The sequence below is a fragment of the Trichosurus vulpecula genome, chromosome 4 (genome assembly GCF_011100635.1).
Source record: "Trichosurus vulpecula isolate mTriVul1 chromosome 4, mTriVul1.pri, whole genome shotgun sequence".
In the NCBI taxonomy this organism is placed as follows: Eukaryota; Metazoa; Chordata; class Mammalia; order Diprotodontia; family Phalangeridae; genus Trichosurus; species Trichosurus vulpecula.
In genome coordinates, this window is record NC_050576.1 from 29,549,119 (window position 1) to 29,566,520 (window position 17,402).

At 54.6% G+C, this 17,402-nt stretch overlaps 1 protein-coding gene across 1 annotated transcript; it reads left to right on the plus strand.

Annotated features, from left to right (window-relative positions):
• Positions 1–5,599: 5,599 nt before the first annotated feature.
• DMRTA2 (DMRT like family A2) lies at positions 5,600–9,405 on the plus strand. The gene is made up of 2 exons (XM_036753321.1): positions 5,600–6,161; positions 8,378–9,405. The coding sequence occupies exons 1-2, from the start codon at positions 5,600–5,602 to the stop codon at positions 9,403–9,405; spliced, it is 1,590 nt and encodes a 529-aa protein (XP_036609216.1).
• The last annotated feature ends 7,997 nt before the right edge of the window (positions 9,406–17,402 follow it).

Here is a 17,402-nt window from a genome sequence, read left to right on the forward strand (position 1 = left end):
GGTCCCTGATTCCAAAAAGAGTTAAATTTCTATCCAATCAAGGTGTCTCCGCACATAGGAGCGAAAGGAGAGGAGCCTCGCCAGAAAATTCCCTGTAGCGACGCTTCTCAGACTCACACACTTAAACATTCCTAGCTTCCTTCAAGTCCGTCTAAAGCCCTAGCACCTACAGGGAGCCTTTACCGAACTCTCTCAATTCTAGGGCCTTCTCCTTGTTGATCCTCTGCAGTTCATCCTGACTCTAGTCCGTTTGTACATATTGTCTCCTCCATTAGACTGTAAGCCGCTCGAGGGCAGGGAATATCTTTCGTTTTCTTTGTATCCCCCGTAGTGCCTAGCCACCGAACTCAAGCGCGACTATTGAGAATCGATCCCTCCAAGAGCTTTTTTGTTTATGTGGGACCGATTAACCGATGTTTACCACGTTCGAAATTAAAATAGCTTTGACCTCTCTGGACTCCCAGGAAGGGTCTGGAGGTATCTCCGAATCACACTCTGAGAACCAGTGTCCTACACCAATTAAATCAGGGCTTCAGATTTCAAACTCAGTCTGTTTTCCTCTACCTGCAAACGATGCTTACAGACCTGTATAGTCTTAACTACATGCATGAAGAGATTGATTACATGTGAATGCATTTTGTACCCACCAGTAAGTACCCCAACTAGATCATAACAATGCTAGCTGACATCTCCACCGTACTCTAAGACTTGCAAAGTACGGCTTTTTTTTTTTTTAACCTCTCTTAGTTCCAGCGAGCTTTCGGATCCCTGAGAAACAATTCCCAACACCTTCCCACTTCCTTTGGCTCTGTGGCGGGAGTGCTGGGCTGGAGTCAAGAATCCTACCTCGATGCTTCCTACCTGGGTGACCCCAGTGTCCAGGCACTCAGTGACCGCTTCATCCTTGGCTTACTCAACTCTAAAATGGGAACATTACCAAGTATACCTTTGACACCCACCTCGGCACCTTTCCTGCAACCTAAAGAGAGCTGGCGTACCTATATACCCCATCGCTTTGCTTTAAACCCTATAAGGCGTGACAGAAATGTCGGTGCCCGACGCTATTTCAACAGTGACCTAACTATATGTCTTGGAGACAGATGAGACTCTGGACCCATCGAGGCTCGGACCATTCATCGAGCCTTGGATCTCCGTCCTCTTAGAGCTCTGGAGGCCGATGGAGGTTGCAATCGAATTGGCCTGGGGTGTTTTACTCTGTTCCTCGTGGTCAGTGGTTGGGTTGACTCAGGCCGAAGCCGGGTCTGAGGGGGAGGCCTGGGCCAGTACAAACCGTCAGGCCTCAGCGGGAAGGGGACGAAGCCCATTCTCTCCTTCCTTCTAAACCCCTCCCGGGACACGCCTCTCGAAAGCCAGCGGAAGGCCAGGAGTGGGGATCGGTCGTGGAGCAGGCTAGGAGGTGGGGAACCAGCTCTGCTGCGGCGTCTCCCCCTCCTCCAATTGCGTCGGCCTGACTGGGACCTGCTAGATTTCCTGGCTCCGACCTTTCTGTCCCAACATATTTACAACGAAAGGGCCCGAATTACAGGGGCTATGCGCCGGTACTCATAGCGGCAGAGCGCCACTTGCAAGACACTCAACAACCCTCGCACACAACACACACAACACAAGGACGTACACGTAACACATACACACAAACGCAACACACACCAGGAGGAAGGGAAGGGAGGCTGCTGCTTCGTCAGAGAAAGCATTAGACTCCCAGTGAACCGCCCAGGAGGTTTTATTTTATTTTTCTTCTGAATTAACAAAAAAAATCAGCCTATGTCAGAAGGGCGTTAGGAGATAGGGGAGGGGAAGGGACGAGAGGAGAGAGAGGAGGACAATGGAAGAAAGGAAAGAGAGTAAAAAATCATAGAGACAGAAAGGAAAGAGAAAAAAAAGAAAAAGTTAGAGAAAGAGGAGGAAAAAGTTAGCGAAAGAAAAGAAAAGAGAAAAAAGAAGAGAAACAGAGGTAAAAGGGGTAGAGGCAGGAAAAAGAAGAAGGGAGAGAGAGTTTGGGCAAGGGGAGCCGGGTGGCTCCAGATGTGCGCCTCACTCACGCCAGCCGCAGGCTCCCAGAAAGGAGCCCTTCGGCAGGCAGAACGGTTACCTCGCGAACCCTCCTGGGCGAGACAGTGCTGGGGCGGTGACGTCAGGCTAAGGGGTTAAAGGAGAGAGGGAAGGGGGGTCGAGGGGCCGGGCTCTGTATTGAGACTGACAGATGGGCCGCGACCCCCTCCTCCAGCTGCCCCCCTCGAAGGGGGAGACACCCACGAAAGGTGGTTTTGGAGGTTGGTTTTTGTGTAATTGTTGGTGTTTAAACCAAAAGCAACAATTGCTCCGGAGCCAAAATAAAAAACCGAAAGGAGAATGCCAACAGGGCACCAGCCCTGCCCCTGGCGCCCTCGCTCCGCCTTGCCCCATTCAGGGACCTCAGGAAGCTCTGGGTTTAGGGAGCCTGGGCAGAATGGGCCAGGGGGAAGACGGAGACTGGCCTCAGCCTACCTTTCCCTCCTCCCTCCACCCTAGAAAACACCCCCAGGGGGAAAAAACCAAACCAAAATACTCACCCCCCAGCAATGACTCCCTCCCCTGGCCTGCGCTCCCAGGTCTTGAGAAGCTCAGGGATCGAACTCCCCACGGACAGGAGCCACGGATTCGCGGTGGTGGGACACCAGGGTAGTGATCAACTAGAAAGCAAGAAAGAGTTCCAGGGTCCCCATTCGGAGGGAGGGAAGGGGGAGAAGACAGGAAAGGGAAAGAGAGAGGGAGAGAGAGAGGGAGAGGGGGGGGGGGGGGAGAGAGAGAGAGAGAGAGAGAGAGAGAGAGAGAGAGAGAGAGAGAGAGAGAGAGAAGAGAGAAAGAAAGAAAGAGATAGAAAAGAAGGAAGAGAGGAAGGAGGGAGAGAGGAAGGGAAGGAAGAAAGGAGGGAAGAAGAGGGGAACGAGAAAGGAAGAAATGAATGTTGAAAGGAAGGGGAAAAGGAAAAGACAGGAGAGGAAGAAATGTTTGTTGATTTTTTTTTTGAAAAAGGAAAGAAAGAAAAAGGGAAGGACAGGAGAGGAAGCGATGCTTGTTAAAGGAAGGAAGGAAAGGGAGAGGAAGAAATGTTTGTTGAAGGAAGGGAAAAGGGAAGAAAGTAGAAGGCAAAGAATGAAGGAGGAAGGAAGGAGGGAAAGAAGGGGAAAAAAAGCTCTAGGAAGGAAAGGACCAAGTTGGCCACCTTCCCCAGGCAGCGCTCCGAGGCCCGCCTGCACCCCGCTCCCCCTCTCCCCGCCGTGACCCCCAGCCGCACTGCCCTAGGCTAGCCACCTTGGAGCTCGGCTCTCAGCGATTTCAGGCCCTCTGGATACCCACGGGTTATTAACCAAAGTACAGACTTGGAGCCGAGGAGATAGAGACCGGCCGCGGCAATTAGGCGCAATTCACACGCTCTCTCACACAACGGAAACTACTTGTCATGATATTTTAAACACTCCTCCCGGTCTCATTTCTTTTTCTTTTTTTACCCCTTCGTCTTCTCGTCCCCTTCCCGGGTCTCCGGTCTCCCTCTCCTCATTCCCCCCTCCCTTTTCCTTCCCCTCGACTCCCTCCCACTCCTCCCCTTCCCCCGCCCCGACTCTTAAGAACACAGGGAAGCTTTTAGAGTTTAGAGTCCTTCGGCCAGACCCAGGCGAACGCGAGCCTCCCCGGGCGCTTATTCGCGGGCGCGGGGGAGGGGGGGAAAACCAGGGGGGGCGGCCAATCAGAGGCCCGCCTGCCTCCCCTGGCCAATAGCAAGCGCCACATTGTTGTCAAATTCTGTCTAATGGAAACGTAACGAGCAACAATAGAGCGGGCCAGCGACTCATTGAGACTCCGTCCGGCAGCGCCTGGCAACTCGGCCCCGGGGCCGGCGGCTGCTGCTGCTGCTGCTGCGGCAAACCTTGGCTCCAGCTCCCGGCTCAGACTCGGGCACCGGCTCCGACTCCAGAGGGCCACAGCGCTCCGAGGCTCCAGACGGTCGCCGGCAGCGACTCCTGCCCTCCCCCTGTCCCCAAGGCCGGCCCGGGACCCCTGAGCAGCCGCGCCCCCCCCAGTCCAGGCCCTCTGCCCCCCCTTCCCCGTGGGGAGGGGTTTCTTTATTCTTGTTCTGGGGGGGGAGGGCCAGGAGAGGGGAGTCAGGAGCCGGCTGGGGAAGGAAGGGGTGGGCCGGGGGCTTCAAGTTGGCGCTAGTGGCCCCAGGGATCGGAGATGGGCAGATAAGGAAGTTGCCTACGTAAGTGCCTCCTCCTAGGCCCCGGCCCGAGCCTAGCGAGCCCAGCAAGCCCAGAGTGACGTCTACTCTGCCTCCCGGTGTGCGGCTGCCGACAGAGAAGGAGTCAAGGGGTCCGGGCCAGGTGGGTGCGCGCGGCGGCCTGGGGCAGGGGGAGGGGGGCAGAAGGGGCAAGGAGGGGAGGTTAGCCAGGCCCCCCCCCCCAGCCTTATGTGATGGGACTGGGCCGCTGAAAAAAGGGGCACGCGTGGATGCGAATAGGTCTTGTGGCTTGCGCTCTGGTACGGGTAGGAATGAAGCGGAGACCCCAAGGAGCTGGAGGCGGGGGCGGAGGGCTGCTTGCTGATCGCATGTTGATCTGGAGGTAGGAGAAAGACAGGAAGCCCTTCTCTTCCTCCCAGAAGTGACCGGGAACCAAACCTGGTACACCTCCCTCTCCCCACCCCCGCCGCCCCCGCGGCGAGAGGGAGGGGGGAAGACAAGAGGAAGAAAGCCCTAATGCAGAGGGTTCCTTTCCAACCCTCCCTTTTCCTATAAGGCTCATAGAAATAGGGGAAAGGAGGTATTTAGGGGCCTGGGGCTCCAAGAGAGATATTCTCCGGGAGGCTTCTAGGCTAGGGACGACGTGCAAAAAAACCCCCCAAAAACAAAAAAAAATCAGAGCTTGCAAGGGCCTTAGAATTCCACCTTGTAACCCTTCCCGTTGTACATATGGGCCAACTTGTTCTACAGGCAGACCACCCCGCCCCCGTTCCCTTAAAGGCCTGGGAGGGGGCTGCCAACCATGGGCAGCGGCGGAGTTGGGAGGTGTTAGGGAAATCACGGAAGAAAACTGAAATTCAGGATGTCGGAGTTCAGGAGCCTATAGAAGACGTAATTTAAAAGCTGGAAAAAATCTTAGAGGACCCCAAACCTGGAAAGCTCGTCCTGGAAAAGCCCTTGGAACTTGCAGTGTTAGAGTTAGGAAGGCCTCTAGAACTTGGAACGTCAGGGCTAGAAAGGGCCTTAGAACTTAATATGTTAGGGCCGAGTATGTTCGAACCTGGGACTCGGAATATTCGACCTGAGGGCTCCGAACGCTCCCAGTTGGAGGTGCTTAACTTAGCAGAAAGGGCTCAGGTCTCCTGGTCCAACCTCCTTATTTTACAGTCGAGCAAGCAGGCCCAACGAGGCGAAAAGCCTTGCGCATGGTCACCCCATGCCTATCCAGCCCAGTCTCCTGCCCCTCCGCCCCAGGGTCCTTCTTCACTTCCCCCCCGCCCCCCAGGCCTCTGAGCCAAGTCAACTGGGCGGGGGTTTGTTTTCTCTCGTCCCATTGCAGACAGGAGTGGAAGACTGGCCTCGATGGAGCTGCGCTCGGAGCTGCCCAGCGTGCCCTCGGCGGCCGGGCCCCCGGTGGCGCCGGGCTCCGTGGCATCCGTGGCGTCCGTGGCGGCGGCGGCTGCAGCGGCCGCATCGCTGCCGGTGAGCGTGGCAGGCGGCCTGCTACGGGCGCCACCCCTGCTGCTGCGGGCGGCCGAGAAGTACCCGCGCACGCCCAAGTGCGCGCGGTGCCGCAACCACGGAGTGGTGTCGGCGCTCAAGGGCCACAAGCGCTACTGCCGTTGGAAGGACTGCCTGTGCGCCAAGTGCACCCTTATCGCCGAGCGCCAGCGGGTCATGGCCGCGCAGGTGGCTCTCCGCCGGCAGCAGGCGCAGGAAGAGAACGAGGCCCGCGAGCTGCAGCTACTCTACGGCACGGCCGAGGGGCTCGCCTTGGCTGCGGCCAACGGCATCATCCCACCGAGGCCCGCCTACGAGGTCTTCGGCACCGTGTGCCCCGACAGCGCGAGCGGGGCTGGCCCGGGCCCGGGGCCCGGCTCGGGCGCCGGGGGCGCTGGAGCGGGAGCCGGAGCAGGAGGCACAGGTGAAGGGAATAGCAATGGGGGGGGGGGGATGCTGGGGACCCTGGGGTTGTGGTCGGGGGTGGGGAGGCCTCCTCTCTGCTCCGCAGCCGCTCTTGTCTCTCCTCTTTAGAAAACTTTCTCCTTCCTTTTTGCCTCTTTACTCTGTTCGCTCGTTCTGTTTGAACCGTCCATTTCTCGGATCTGTCTCTCTCTGTCTCCGTCTGTCTCTGTCTCTGTGTGTCTCTTTGTCTCTCTCTCTCTATGTCTCTCTCTCTGTCTCTGTCTCTCTCTCCCCCTCCCTCCTTCCTCCTCCCCCCCTTTCTTTCTCTTTCCCCCTTTTCCTGCCTCTCATTCCTTCTCTCACTTGTTTATACCGCTCCCCTGGCATTTTCTCACCCTTCTTGTGCTTCTCTCTCCGGGCCCCCTTTCCTAATTCTTCCGGTTCCCAAAGCCCCACCGTGCCATTTCCCCCTTTCTGCCTCCCTTCTCTATTCTATTTTCTTCTTCTCTTGCCCGTCATCCCGGTTCAGCTTTCCCTTCCTCTCCCTCTCTTCTTTATACCCCTGCATTTACCTCCAATATTATTTCCCGTCCTCAACCTCCTCTCTTTTTTATACTCTCCATGCCTCGCCTCCTGTTCAGCTTCTTTCCCCTCCCTTCTAGTTCCCAAGGCCTTGTTTCCCCCCCACCCCTCCCATTTATAGTCTCTCGTGGAGAATTTCCACTGTCTGTTCACTCTTATCTGATTTCTCTATTTTTTACCCCCTTTCTTCTTCTTATTCCGAGCTCTTCCTTCCTTTTTTCTCTTCCCCTTCTCTCCATTGCTTTTTTCTAATTCTCCCACCGTTTCACTTTCCCAGCGGTGTCATTTCTTTCCTCTCTCCGGGACTCTTCTTTTTGCTTTCTCCCTTTGCTTCTTCTCTTTCCCTCCTTTCCCTCTCACCTGTCCCTCTTCTTCACTCTCTTTTCTCCCCCTTTCCCTCTCTTCGGGGATTCTCCTTTCACCCCCCCCCCCTTTTAATTTCTTCTCTTACATTTTCTTCCCTGTGGTTTCCTTTTCATCCTCCTTTTTTCAGCATTCCCTCTTTCCTTCTATCTTATTCGATTCTTTCCTCTTCCTCTTCTTCTCTTTCTAGTTTCTTCTGTTTCTCTTTTCTTTTCCCCCCTTTATGTCTTTTTCCCCTTTTATGTCTTTTTCCCTTTCCAACCTCTCCCTTCCTCTTGCCTTCTCACCCTTTCCTAGAGCAGTGAACTGATTTGGGGGCGATGAATTCTAGCCCATATGGCCATTTAACTGGCCCTGTTGGGTTGTCACTTGGAGGAAGTGTTACTTTGCTCAAATTATATATTTGGACTAAATTTTTAAAAATTTTCTAAAATAGTGTGCTTTACAGAAACATTCAGAATTCTCTCCTCTCACTTTCTCTTCCTGAACTTTCACATTTTTCTCTTTCCCAGATTTGGGATAATCTCTCACCCTCACTTCCCACCTTTGCCCTCCTCTAGCTCAGGAAAGGAGAAAACCTAGTGGCTCAGATAGAGATCTAACTTTGGGGGAGAGATCGGAAAGGAATGGGGGGGGGTTTCGTTCATCTCAGGGTCAGAGCCGCTCAGGTTGTGCTGTCGGCCTCTTGACCTGGTCCGGGAGGTTTTATTTCTTTTCTCCTTCTGACGTTGGTTTGGGGCGGCAGTGGAGGGCGGGGAGCGGGGTGGGGGGAGGAAGCTTTTCAAAATCCTCGACCTGGCTGCCTAGCCGAACCCCTTGTTATAGAGTGGAACTGCAACCCAGGTTTCTCCTATGCCACCCTCTCCCCTCAGCTCACGGGTCCTGGGGGTGGGCCACGGGAGAGTGAAGGTCAGAGGTTTAGAGTATCCTAGTGTTTCAAGTTGGAGGGATATTAGAAAGATTTAATTCCGCTTCCTAGTTTCTCCGATGAAAAACTCTGAGGCCCCAGAAAGGAAGTTAGTTGCCCAAGGTCATATGTAGTTATAGTACGAAAATGGCAGAAGCTGGACTAGGGCAGAGACAGCCAGGGCCCCCAGATCCGAGGGGGTAGGCACGAAAGGGAAGAGATCTGAAGAGGGCCAGGAGAAGGGGCAGTGAACCAGGTTGCCCACTCAATGATGCAGGGGTGTAGGCAAGACATCTGCTTGGCCTAGGGCAAGGGGGCCTCCATGGCCCCAGTCTTTGCCCTGACCTGCCCTCCCCGTCCCCACTTTTCTCTTCCCTCCCCAGAGGCCAAGCTACAGAAGTTTGACCTGTTTCCCAAAGGTCTGCTGCAGCCGGGAGGGGCGGGTTCCCCTCAGCCGCCCGGGGGAAAGCCAGTGTCCCCGGACGGGGCAGACTCTGCGCCCGGCACTTCATCTCCCGAGGCCCGGCCCGGCTCAGGTTCGGAGAACGGCGACGGTGACTCGTTCCTGGGCTCGCCACAGTCCAAGACCCTGAAGGAAGGGGGTAGCGGAGGGGGCAGTGGCTGTGGCAGCGGCGGCGGCGGCCCCGGCGAGGACGACAGCCCCGGCTCCATCAGCCCTCTGGGTTCCGACTCGGGCTCCGAGGTGGACAAGGACGAGGCCGCGGCATCGCCGCCGCCGTCGGTGTCGGGCCCCGGGCCCCGGCAGCGGACGCCGCTGGACATCCTGACCCGGGTCTTTCCCAGCCACAAGCGCAGCGTGCTCGAGCTGGTGCTGCAGGGCTGCGGCGGGGACGTGGTGCAGGCCATCGAGCAGATCCTGAACCACCACCGCGGCGCCGCCGTGGCCGGGGCCGCAGCCGTGGCAGCCGGCGGGCCGGACAAGGGTCCAGACGAGGGTTGGACGGGACGCGCCGACGGCGGCGGGGGCGCCCTGGGCTCTGCGCTGCAGCCTGGCCCGGCCGCCGCCCACCATCCCCACCACAGACCCTTGCTGGCCGGGGCCATGACCCCAGCCATCGGGACTCTGGGCAGCCGTTCGGCCTTCTCTCCGCTGCAGCCCAACGCCAGCCACTTCGGCGCGGAGGCGGGCGCCTATCCGCTGGGCACACCCCTGGGCTTGAGCCCGCTGCGCCTGGCCTACTCAGCGGCCGCGCACAGCCGCGGGCTGGCCTTCATGGCGCCCTACTCTACAGCCGGCCTCATGCCCACGCTGGGCTTCCGGCCGCCCATGGACTACGCCTTCAGCGACCTCATGCGGGACCGCTCGGCCTCCGTGCACAAGGAACCAGTCTACAGCAACGGGGGCGGCCTCTACGGGCCCCTAGTTAACAACAACCCGGACAAGCAATAGGGAGGGGCATGGACCGAGGGGAAGTGCCTGGAGCATGGACTGGGAGAGGAAGCCACGGCCTCTCCTCCCCTCCCGGCTTCCTGGCCAATTTCGAGTGGTGACCCAGTCCCTGCGCCCTTGCAGCTGGTCCACCTTGGCTGGGAAGCAGGGAAGCCGGCTTTGCTCTGAAGGCGGAGTGGGAAGGTGGGGAGACTAAGGCGGGCTCAGTTCGGGGGACGCGGCCGCCCTCGCTTGCCCGGACCCCTTCCCGAGGCAACCAAAGGTCTGGGGGTGGGGGCGTGGGGGCCCTTTTATCAGGGCCCGAGGCGGCAGGTGCCGGAGCCCCATCCCTGGCCGGATTAGAAGGCACTCTGGCTTCAGGAATGCTGGGCGCTCCGTGCTCTAGCTCTGAATGCCCGTGTCCCCTTCCCAGACGGAGCGTCAGTTGGTCCCTCCCTGCTCCTCCCTCTCGTTTTTCGTTCGCTCTAACAAATATAAATCTAGGCTGAACAAAACCTACTCCTAGCGCTGGGTCTAGTCCTTGGGAGAGGAGGTGTCAGGGCAGGCCTCGCTCCGTCTGGGTCTCTGCCTCTGTCTCGGTCTCGGGTCTCTGTCTCTCCCGATAGATTGGAGGATTTCAGAACACCGGGCAGTGGGCTCTGAGCGGGCGCTGTCGTTGTTTCGGTTTTTGTCCCGACCCTCCCTCGTCGCTTACGGTCCCGAGCATGGCTATTTCATCTCTGGTGCATTGTGAGATTTTCCACGTGTATAAATATATCGGTACCTGATCTATACATATTCATATACATATATATATACGAGCGAGTGTACGATGTTATAAATGGATTCTAAGTTATTAATTGTAATCTGTAGGTGAACTTGGTATTAACGTTTAAGAAAAAATAATTGCAGAAAGGAAAACAAGCAAGACGATAAAATACAAACCAACGACAACCAAAGTTAGACAGGTCTCCTTGTACTTCTGAGGGTTAGAGATGCAGCCTCTCCTCCCTTATACCACGGAACCTCCCCCTCACCCCACTCCAGGGTGACCGGGAGCCACCTGGACCCTCAGCTCTCCCGCTGGGCTGCAAACGGATTCGGTTTGGCTGCAGCCCTGGGCCTGCCTCCCTTCCGGGGCTAGGGTGGGAGAGGGAATCCGGGTTCCCGGTCTAGTCGCCACATCCTACTATGAGCGTCGTGTCTTCTACGCACAGACATGTTAGAAATAAATGTTATTTTCCTCTTAAGACCTCCAAGGTCTATCCTCCCCAGATCAAGAGAATAACAAAATGATTTCCCCAAAATACCTCTAAACCCCCGCTCCTTCTGGATGAGGAGGACTTTTTTTTTTAATAGACTGTTAAGGTCTTGATTGGGTTCTCCAAGGTCAATTTCCTCCCCACCCCGCATAATAAAAAAAAAGGAGGGCGGAGACACCCCGTCCCCCAGCCTGGACTAAGTGCCCCCTTCCTCCCAGGCCCCTGTCTCTGTGTTCACCCCCAAAGAGGAATAGAGGAGTCCAAAAGGGTGGTTCTCCCCATCTCCGATGGTTTCTGCTCAGTCCCGCAAGTTCCCTCCCCAGCTATACGCATTGGAGGTGGCCCCCGAGACTTCCCAGTGCTGGGGTCTTAACATTTGCGTCCAAGCCCCCCACTAATTCTCTCTAGGTCTCGCTGGGGTGGGGAGGCAGGGGTGTATCCAACGCCCGTACCGCAAAAGGGGGGGTAAGATGTCGGTCTCTTACATCTTAAATCTCAGCCTCAGCCTGTCCGGAAGGGAGCGTGACAGAAAAACCCGCGTGACATCCTCCCCTGTCCCGTAAGAATTCTTACCAAAGCGAAGGCCAGCTTGGGACAGGGTTGGGAGAGAGCGGGCGGAAAGCTATAGCAGCCTAGCCGCCAAGGGCACTCTAAGTCCCAACTCTCTGGAAAATAGAATCTCCCGAAAACCCGGGTCAGACCCTCTTCCAGTCACTTAAACCCTCATCACAAGAAAAGGGAAGAAGCGCCCGCGGACTTAGAAAGATAATTCCCAGAAAACTGGCTTCGAACCTGCCCAAACCCCACCAGGGTCACTTGGGGATCAAGCCCGAGGTTGGTGGGTTTGAACTTTCTCTGCACAATCGATGGGGATGGGGTGGGGTGGAAGTACACTTTCTGAGGCCGTGGGTGAGTGTCAGGACTCTCATCCCCCACCCCTTCACCAGCATACTAACGAGCTCTCTCTTCTATCTCTTGTGTCAAATAATATTTCTGAATTTCTGTGTGTCTCTGTGAGTCTTCCTGTGTACCTTTCTTTCTCCCCAACGATCTCTGTTTCTGTCTCTCTGGGTCTCTGTTTCTGCGTCTCTGTCTCTCTTGGTCTCTCTGTCTCTCTCGGTCCCTCTGTCTCTGTCTCTCTCTGTCTCACTCTGTGTCTCTGTGTTTGTGTCTGTCTCTGTCTCTCTCTCTGTCTCTCTGTCTCTGTCTTTGTCTCTGTCTCTCTCTGTCTCTCTGTCTCTGTCTCTGTCTCTCTCTCTCTCTCTCTCTCTCTCTCTCTCTCTCTCTCTCTCTCTCTCTGTCTCTGTCTCTCTCTCTCTCTCTGTCTGTCTGTCTCTCTCATTGAGCAAGTCCCTACAGGAAGACTGCGAAGAAGCGCTCCAGACCCTGCTCTGCCTGTCCACTCCGAGGGGAGCAAGATCCTTTCCCTGACACAGGGAACCGGGGCCCAGGGATGAGACGCTCTGGCAGGTCCCAGGCCACTGGGCTCAGGGAAGTGCCCAGAACGCTGGGCTCACGAAGCGGGGGTGGAGGTGGGGTTGCGGGCCCGGCCGAATCAGCCGCTCTCAGCCGACAGCCTTGGAGCAGGACGCAGACTAGGAAGGCAGCGGAGGGGGCCCGAACTCTAGGCCCTGGACCCGGGAGGGAATGGGTCCTTTCTTGTGACCCCACTTAAGGGCGCAGGTGAAAGGAATGAAGGCGACCGAAAACCCGAAGTAGCAGCAAGGAGTCGGGCACACTACTCCCAGCCAAAGTTGGTTGTCATGGAAACCTAATTCCCGCCCCGCCCCCCCCCAACGCACCCCTTACCCGGGCCTTCCTGGGCTGGGCCACCGCCGCGCCCCAGCCCGATTCCCTGAGCTTGGCAGAAAGGGCCCTGTTTACCTCTTCACTACCGAGCCTTGGCTAAACATTTGCTCCTCAGATTCTCTGCGCCCCGGACCCGGGCCCAGACCGGCAAGGGATAGCCATGCGCTGCCTCCTCGGGCCTCTGAATAGGCAGAAGACGGATCCCCTTCCCCCTTAGGAAAATAAACAAAATCCCACTCCAAACGGGGGCCATCTTTCCCTTCCCTTGCACTTTCTGCCCGTTCCGTAGGACCCAAGCAAAGGGCTGTCTGTGCAAAGAGCCAAAGGATCATCTGGTCCAAAGCTCCTTTGCGAAGTAGAGACCGAGGGTGGAGAGGGAAAGGGCCTTGTTAAGATCCCACAGCCGATTAGGGGCAGGATAGAACCTCTGGGTTCCTGGCTCCCAGGCCAACGATCTTAGAACTGATTCGACCCTTGTCATCCTTCCCTGCTTCCGTCCTTCCCCAACCCACCCCCTCCAAAAATAGAGCAGTTTCCCCCGCCCAAACCCACCAAAGGTCGCCACAGACCAAGTCAACATGCTAAGGTAAACTTTTTGGGGCGGCTCAGGTTCCAGGGCGGAGGGTGAAACTTAATAGCACTACAGTAAAACGGTTTAATAAAGGAGGGCTTTAATGGGGAGCTAATTTGATTGAGCTGCCTAATTCCACTTTAATTGGAAAGGGGGTTTGTCTGTTTGGTTATAAAGTGCCAGGGTGACGGCAGAATGGAGAGGAGAGGAGAGGAGAGGGAAAGGGGAGAGAGGGAGGGAGGGAAGCCCAGAGACAGATACTGGGAGAAAGCAGAGAAGAGAGAAAGGCCTGGGGCCTGGCAGAGGGAGAGAGGGAGAGAGGGAGTTGGAAAGGAAGAGACTGGGAGAGAAAGACAAGGGAGACAATGGACAGAGGGGGAGAGAACAGCAAATCAGGAAGCCAGGTAGAAAGAGAAGAGAACCAGAGAAAGAGGAGGGCAAGACAGAAGAATGAGACAGGAAAACCAGACACAGATATGAGACAGACAGGGAGGAAGGAGACAGGCAGAGAGGAGAGATTGAAGGAAGGGACTTGGACGGACAAATTTACCCTTCCCTCCTCACCATTCTCTCTACCCTGGCTCCTGGATGCTTCAGCACCTGGGGCTCCTTTTGCCTGAGAAGTCGCCTGACCCCCAGTCTCCCCGTCTGGAGGGGAGACCAAAAACCAGCGCCCACTCTCCTAAGTTTTGTTGCCCACTGGGAAGGAGGAAGCTTCTGGCACTGGGCTGCTGGAGCCAGAGGAGGCCTGTGCTGCTCAGCTGCGACCTAGGAGCCTGGCTCTGCCCTGCATTCCCTGGAGCCCCAGGTTTTGTCCCTGTCCAACAGAGCTTCACAGGCTCTGAAAGGCCCAAGGAGAAAGTAACTCACTCCTTGGGCAGAGTAGGGGAAACAGAGGATTCAGCCACAAAAGGTCTGGGTTCAAATCACTACTGATTCATCATTGCAACTTTATTTAACTAATTACTTAACTCCCCTGGGTCTCAGTTTTCTCTTCCCTAAAATAGGGACAATAACAAATTTCCTGGGTGTCTTACCTGGCGACAGAGGGATATATTTAGCACACTTAAGGCTACCCAGAACCTGAGGCTCTCCAGCTGGTCTCCAACTTCAAGGGGCCCCCAACGTCCACCCTACAGGTGTCCTTGGAATCAGTAGGACTTGGTCTGCCACTGACACCTCTCATGAAGTTGGAGATGGTAAGAAATGGAAAGAACTTGCCTTTCCAGATGATCCAGGAAGCAGGTGGAGAGCCGATAAGTGAGAGACTTGGAATTTTAACCCATTCCTAACTCCCCACCTTATTATGTGGGTCACTCCTCTAAGCCTCAGTTTCCATGAGGTTTAATTAAAATATATTGTCTTCCATTGTCAGGAAGAGGAGGGCAGGCCCTGAAGGAACAGCTTGGGAGTTCTTTAGGGACCTTTCCAGCCAAATGGCTGGCCTAAGAGATCTATCCCAGTCCCTCCCCCAGTCCCTGAATGGACTTGCAAGAACCAGCCCTAGCCCTGACCCACCTGGGCTGGGAGCCGGTCAGGGCAGCCCCAGCCCCCGTCCCAGTTCCTGTCTCCTTCCCTTCCCCTCTCCCCATCTCCTGGCCTCAGTTCTGGGCTCAGCAACCCTGAGGCACAGTCAGGTCTGAGAAGTGAGAGAGCTGAGTTCTGCTCCCTGCTCTGCCACCAACTACCTTACAGTGTGATCTTGGGCAAGTAAGTGGCTTCCCCTTTCCAGCCTCAGTGACCCCATCTGTAAAGTGAAGGTGATTGGAGGGGGTGAGTGGAAGGGAAAGAAGGCAGATCTTCATGAAAATAATTTTTTACAAAATTTAAATTAAAAAAGTAAATGTTTTGCAAACTTCAAAGCCCTATAAAATAAAATGAAAAGCACTGGATTAGATTATCTCTAAGCCACATCTGACATGTTATTTTCACTCTTCTCCAGCTCAGCTAAGAGCCAAGGATAGGGGAGGATGGCCTGCTAAAGGAGGTGGGTCTGAACTCCTTCCCTACCAAAAACATCTACTCAGTTCCATCCTTCCAGCTCCTCTCTTCCTTCCTCTCCTTCCCTTGCCCAAGATGGGGAGGCACAAGTAAAGTCGGGGTGATTCCTCCCTCCCTCCCTTCCTCTTTGCAGCCAGGTTACTTCAGTGGAGCTGAGAGTGGAGGGGCTGAGCCTGGGCACCATGAACCTCCCCCCTCTCCTGAGTTTGGTCCTCGCCTTCCCCCACCCTCCCACCCAGGGCTAAAGAAGGGGCCAGAATGAGGAAAGAGGAAACAGACTAGAAAGGGGGGAAGAGGAGAAGGAAGAAGAGAAGGAGGAAAATGAGAGATGATACAAAAGAAGTAGGAGGTCATCGGGATAAGGGAGAAGAAGGGGGAAAGAGGAAAGGGTGACTAGAAAGAGGAAAAGAGGGAACAGGAGGAGGAAGAGGAGGAGGAGGTAACCACATACCAGTCTTGGCATAATGGGCTTGTATGGTAAAATTGATTTTTCTTAGGCACAGCATTTTTATGAGAACTATAAAGCTTATAAAATGCATTTAAAAAGAATTACAGGCACCATAAAAAATGGCAAATCTTTTGACTGAATTAGAACAAGCACAATATTTTGGAAAGCTCTAGGATGAGGCAAAATCTTGGTTTTGTGGTAGTATCTAGATGGACTTTAAAAGACCTCCATGTTCTTAGGTATTAAATTTATTAAGCTATAAAGTGGAAAGAGGAAAAGAAAGGGGAGAAGAGGAAGTGTGAGGGAGCAGAAGGAAGAAGAGCAGAAAGAAGGAGGGAGTGTTCATGAAGAAGAGGAGAGGGAAGTGAGAAGGAAGATGGTGGGATGGAGGGGAAAGAGAGGAAGGAGAAGAGAGAACAGGAGAAGAAAAGCCCCAGAAATACACTTAGGGATCTGGAATGTGAAGAGCATGGAGGAGGAGAGGAAGAGGGGAAAGAACAGTTGTGCAGCAGGCCAAGACACAGTGGGGTTCTGGATTCAGAGATCCAAGCTGGCTCATGTAATGGGAAGGGCTGGACTGCTGAATCCCCCCTCCCCCCCAAATGGGATTCAGGGATCAGGGAAATTGAGAAACTAGTGCAAGCTGAAAACCCTAGAGGTTTCCCCCCTCAGAGCCCTGGCTCATGACTGGAAAGCCTAGTGGTACCAAGGCTTCCAGGCTAAGGCCCAGACTAGTCTGGTTTTCTTTCCCAGGCTTCCTTTCTGCCAAACAAGAAGCTCCTTATGGCTTGGGTGTTTGGGAACTTCACCCACATTTCAATGAGAACACTGATTTTATTCCCATACCCAAAGTGGGGAGATGTGGAATTTTAAAAAAATCAATAAAAACCTCCTACACCAACTACATGTTAATATTCTCCCCAGCACCTCAAAAACTAAAATTAAACTATGGGGCAGAAACTGCGGAAGTTCTTGAAGACAAGCTGAAGACAAGTCACTTTGATGTGAGTGGGGGGCCCTCTTTCCAGCCTTTGGGGTTTCCTAGTCTTAACGTAGGTCTGGAGGCATCTCTCTGTCTCCCAGGCATTTGCACAGATGCCAGAAACAGTGCTTCTTCTACTTCCATTTGTTGAAATCCCCCCTCAGGTGTTACTTCCTCCCAGAAGCCTTCCATGATTCTCTTTCCCTCCCCTGCTTCCTTTCCCTGCAAAGTAGAAATGATTTCTTCTTCTGCTTTTCTCTATTCCTCCCTGGCAAGAGGAGCAATATGGTACAGTGGACTTAAAATCACAAGATGTGGATTCAAATCCAGTCCCTGTCCCTACTTGTGTATTTTTAGGCAAAACATTTAACCTCCCTTGGCCTCAGTTTCCCCATCTGCTGAATGAGGGGAGTTGGATGGGATGACCTCTGAGGACCTTTCCAGGTCTAAATCTCTGATCTGGGGACCCATTTTTATCATATCCTGTCTTGTAATATGTTATGACCTCACCTCCTTTCTAGACTGCGAGTTCCTTGAGATCAGGGGTCACATCTTAATCATCTTTGTATAACCCCTAACCTATAACATAGGACCCTGAACATAGGAAATGCTTAATTTACATATGTTTGTCAAGTTGAATTGAGTTGTTTTAATCATGACAGCATGAGGAGAGATAGCCCAGCCCTTTGGTCCTCACTCACCAGGCAGGCTCACTGTGGTGTTCCTGGGGTAGTAAATACCCCAGTTGAAGAAGGCAGTGATCACACAGCCAGTGTCCCCCAAACATCTCCTCTAGGGGCCAAGGCACATCCTTGCCCACATGATTTTGTATAGGAAGGGTCTGGTAGGACAGTGTTTGTCCATGAAGAGAGTGCTCACAGGAGCTGAGAGTTGGAAGGGGCCTGGAAAGCATCTAATGCAACTGTACATGAGTTGGAATCCTCC

Coding starts and splice junctions, on each gene's coding strand:
- DMRTA2 (XM_036753321.1), top strand. CDS start 5,600: ATGGAGCTGCGCTCGGAGCTGCCCAGCGTGCCCTCGGCGGCCGGGCCC. Junction 6,162..8,377: donor AGCCGGAGCAGGAGGCACAG/GTGAAGGGAATA, acceptor TTCCCTCCCCAG/AGGCCAAGCTACAGAAGTTT.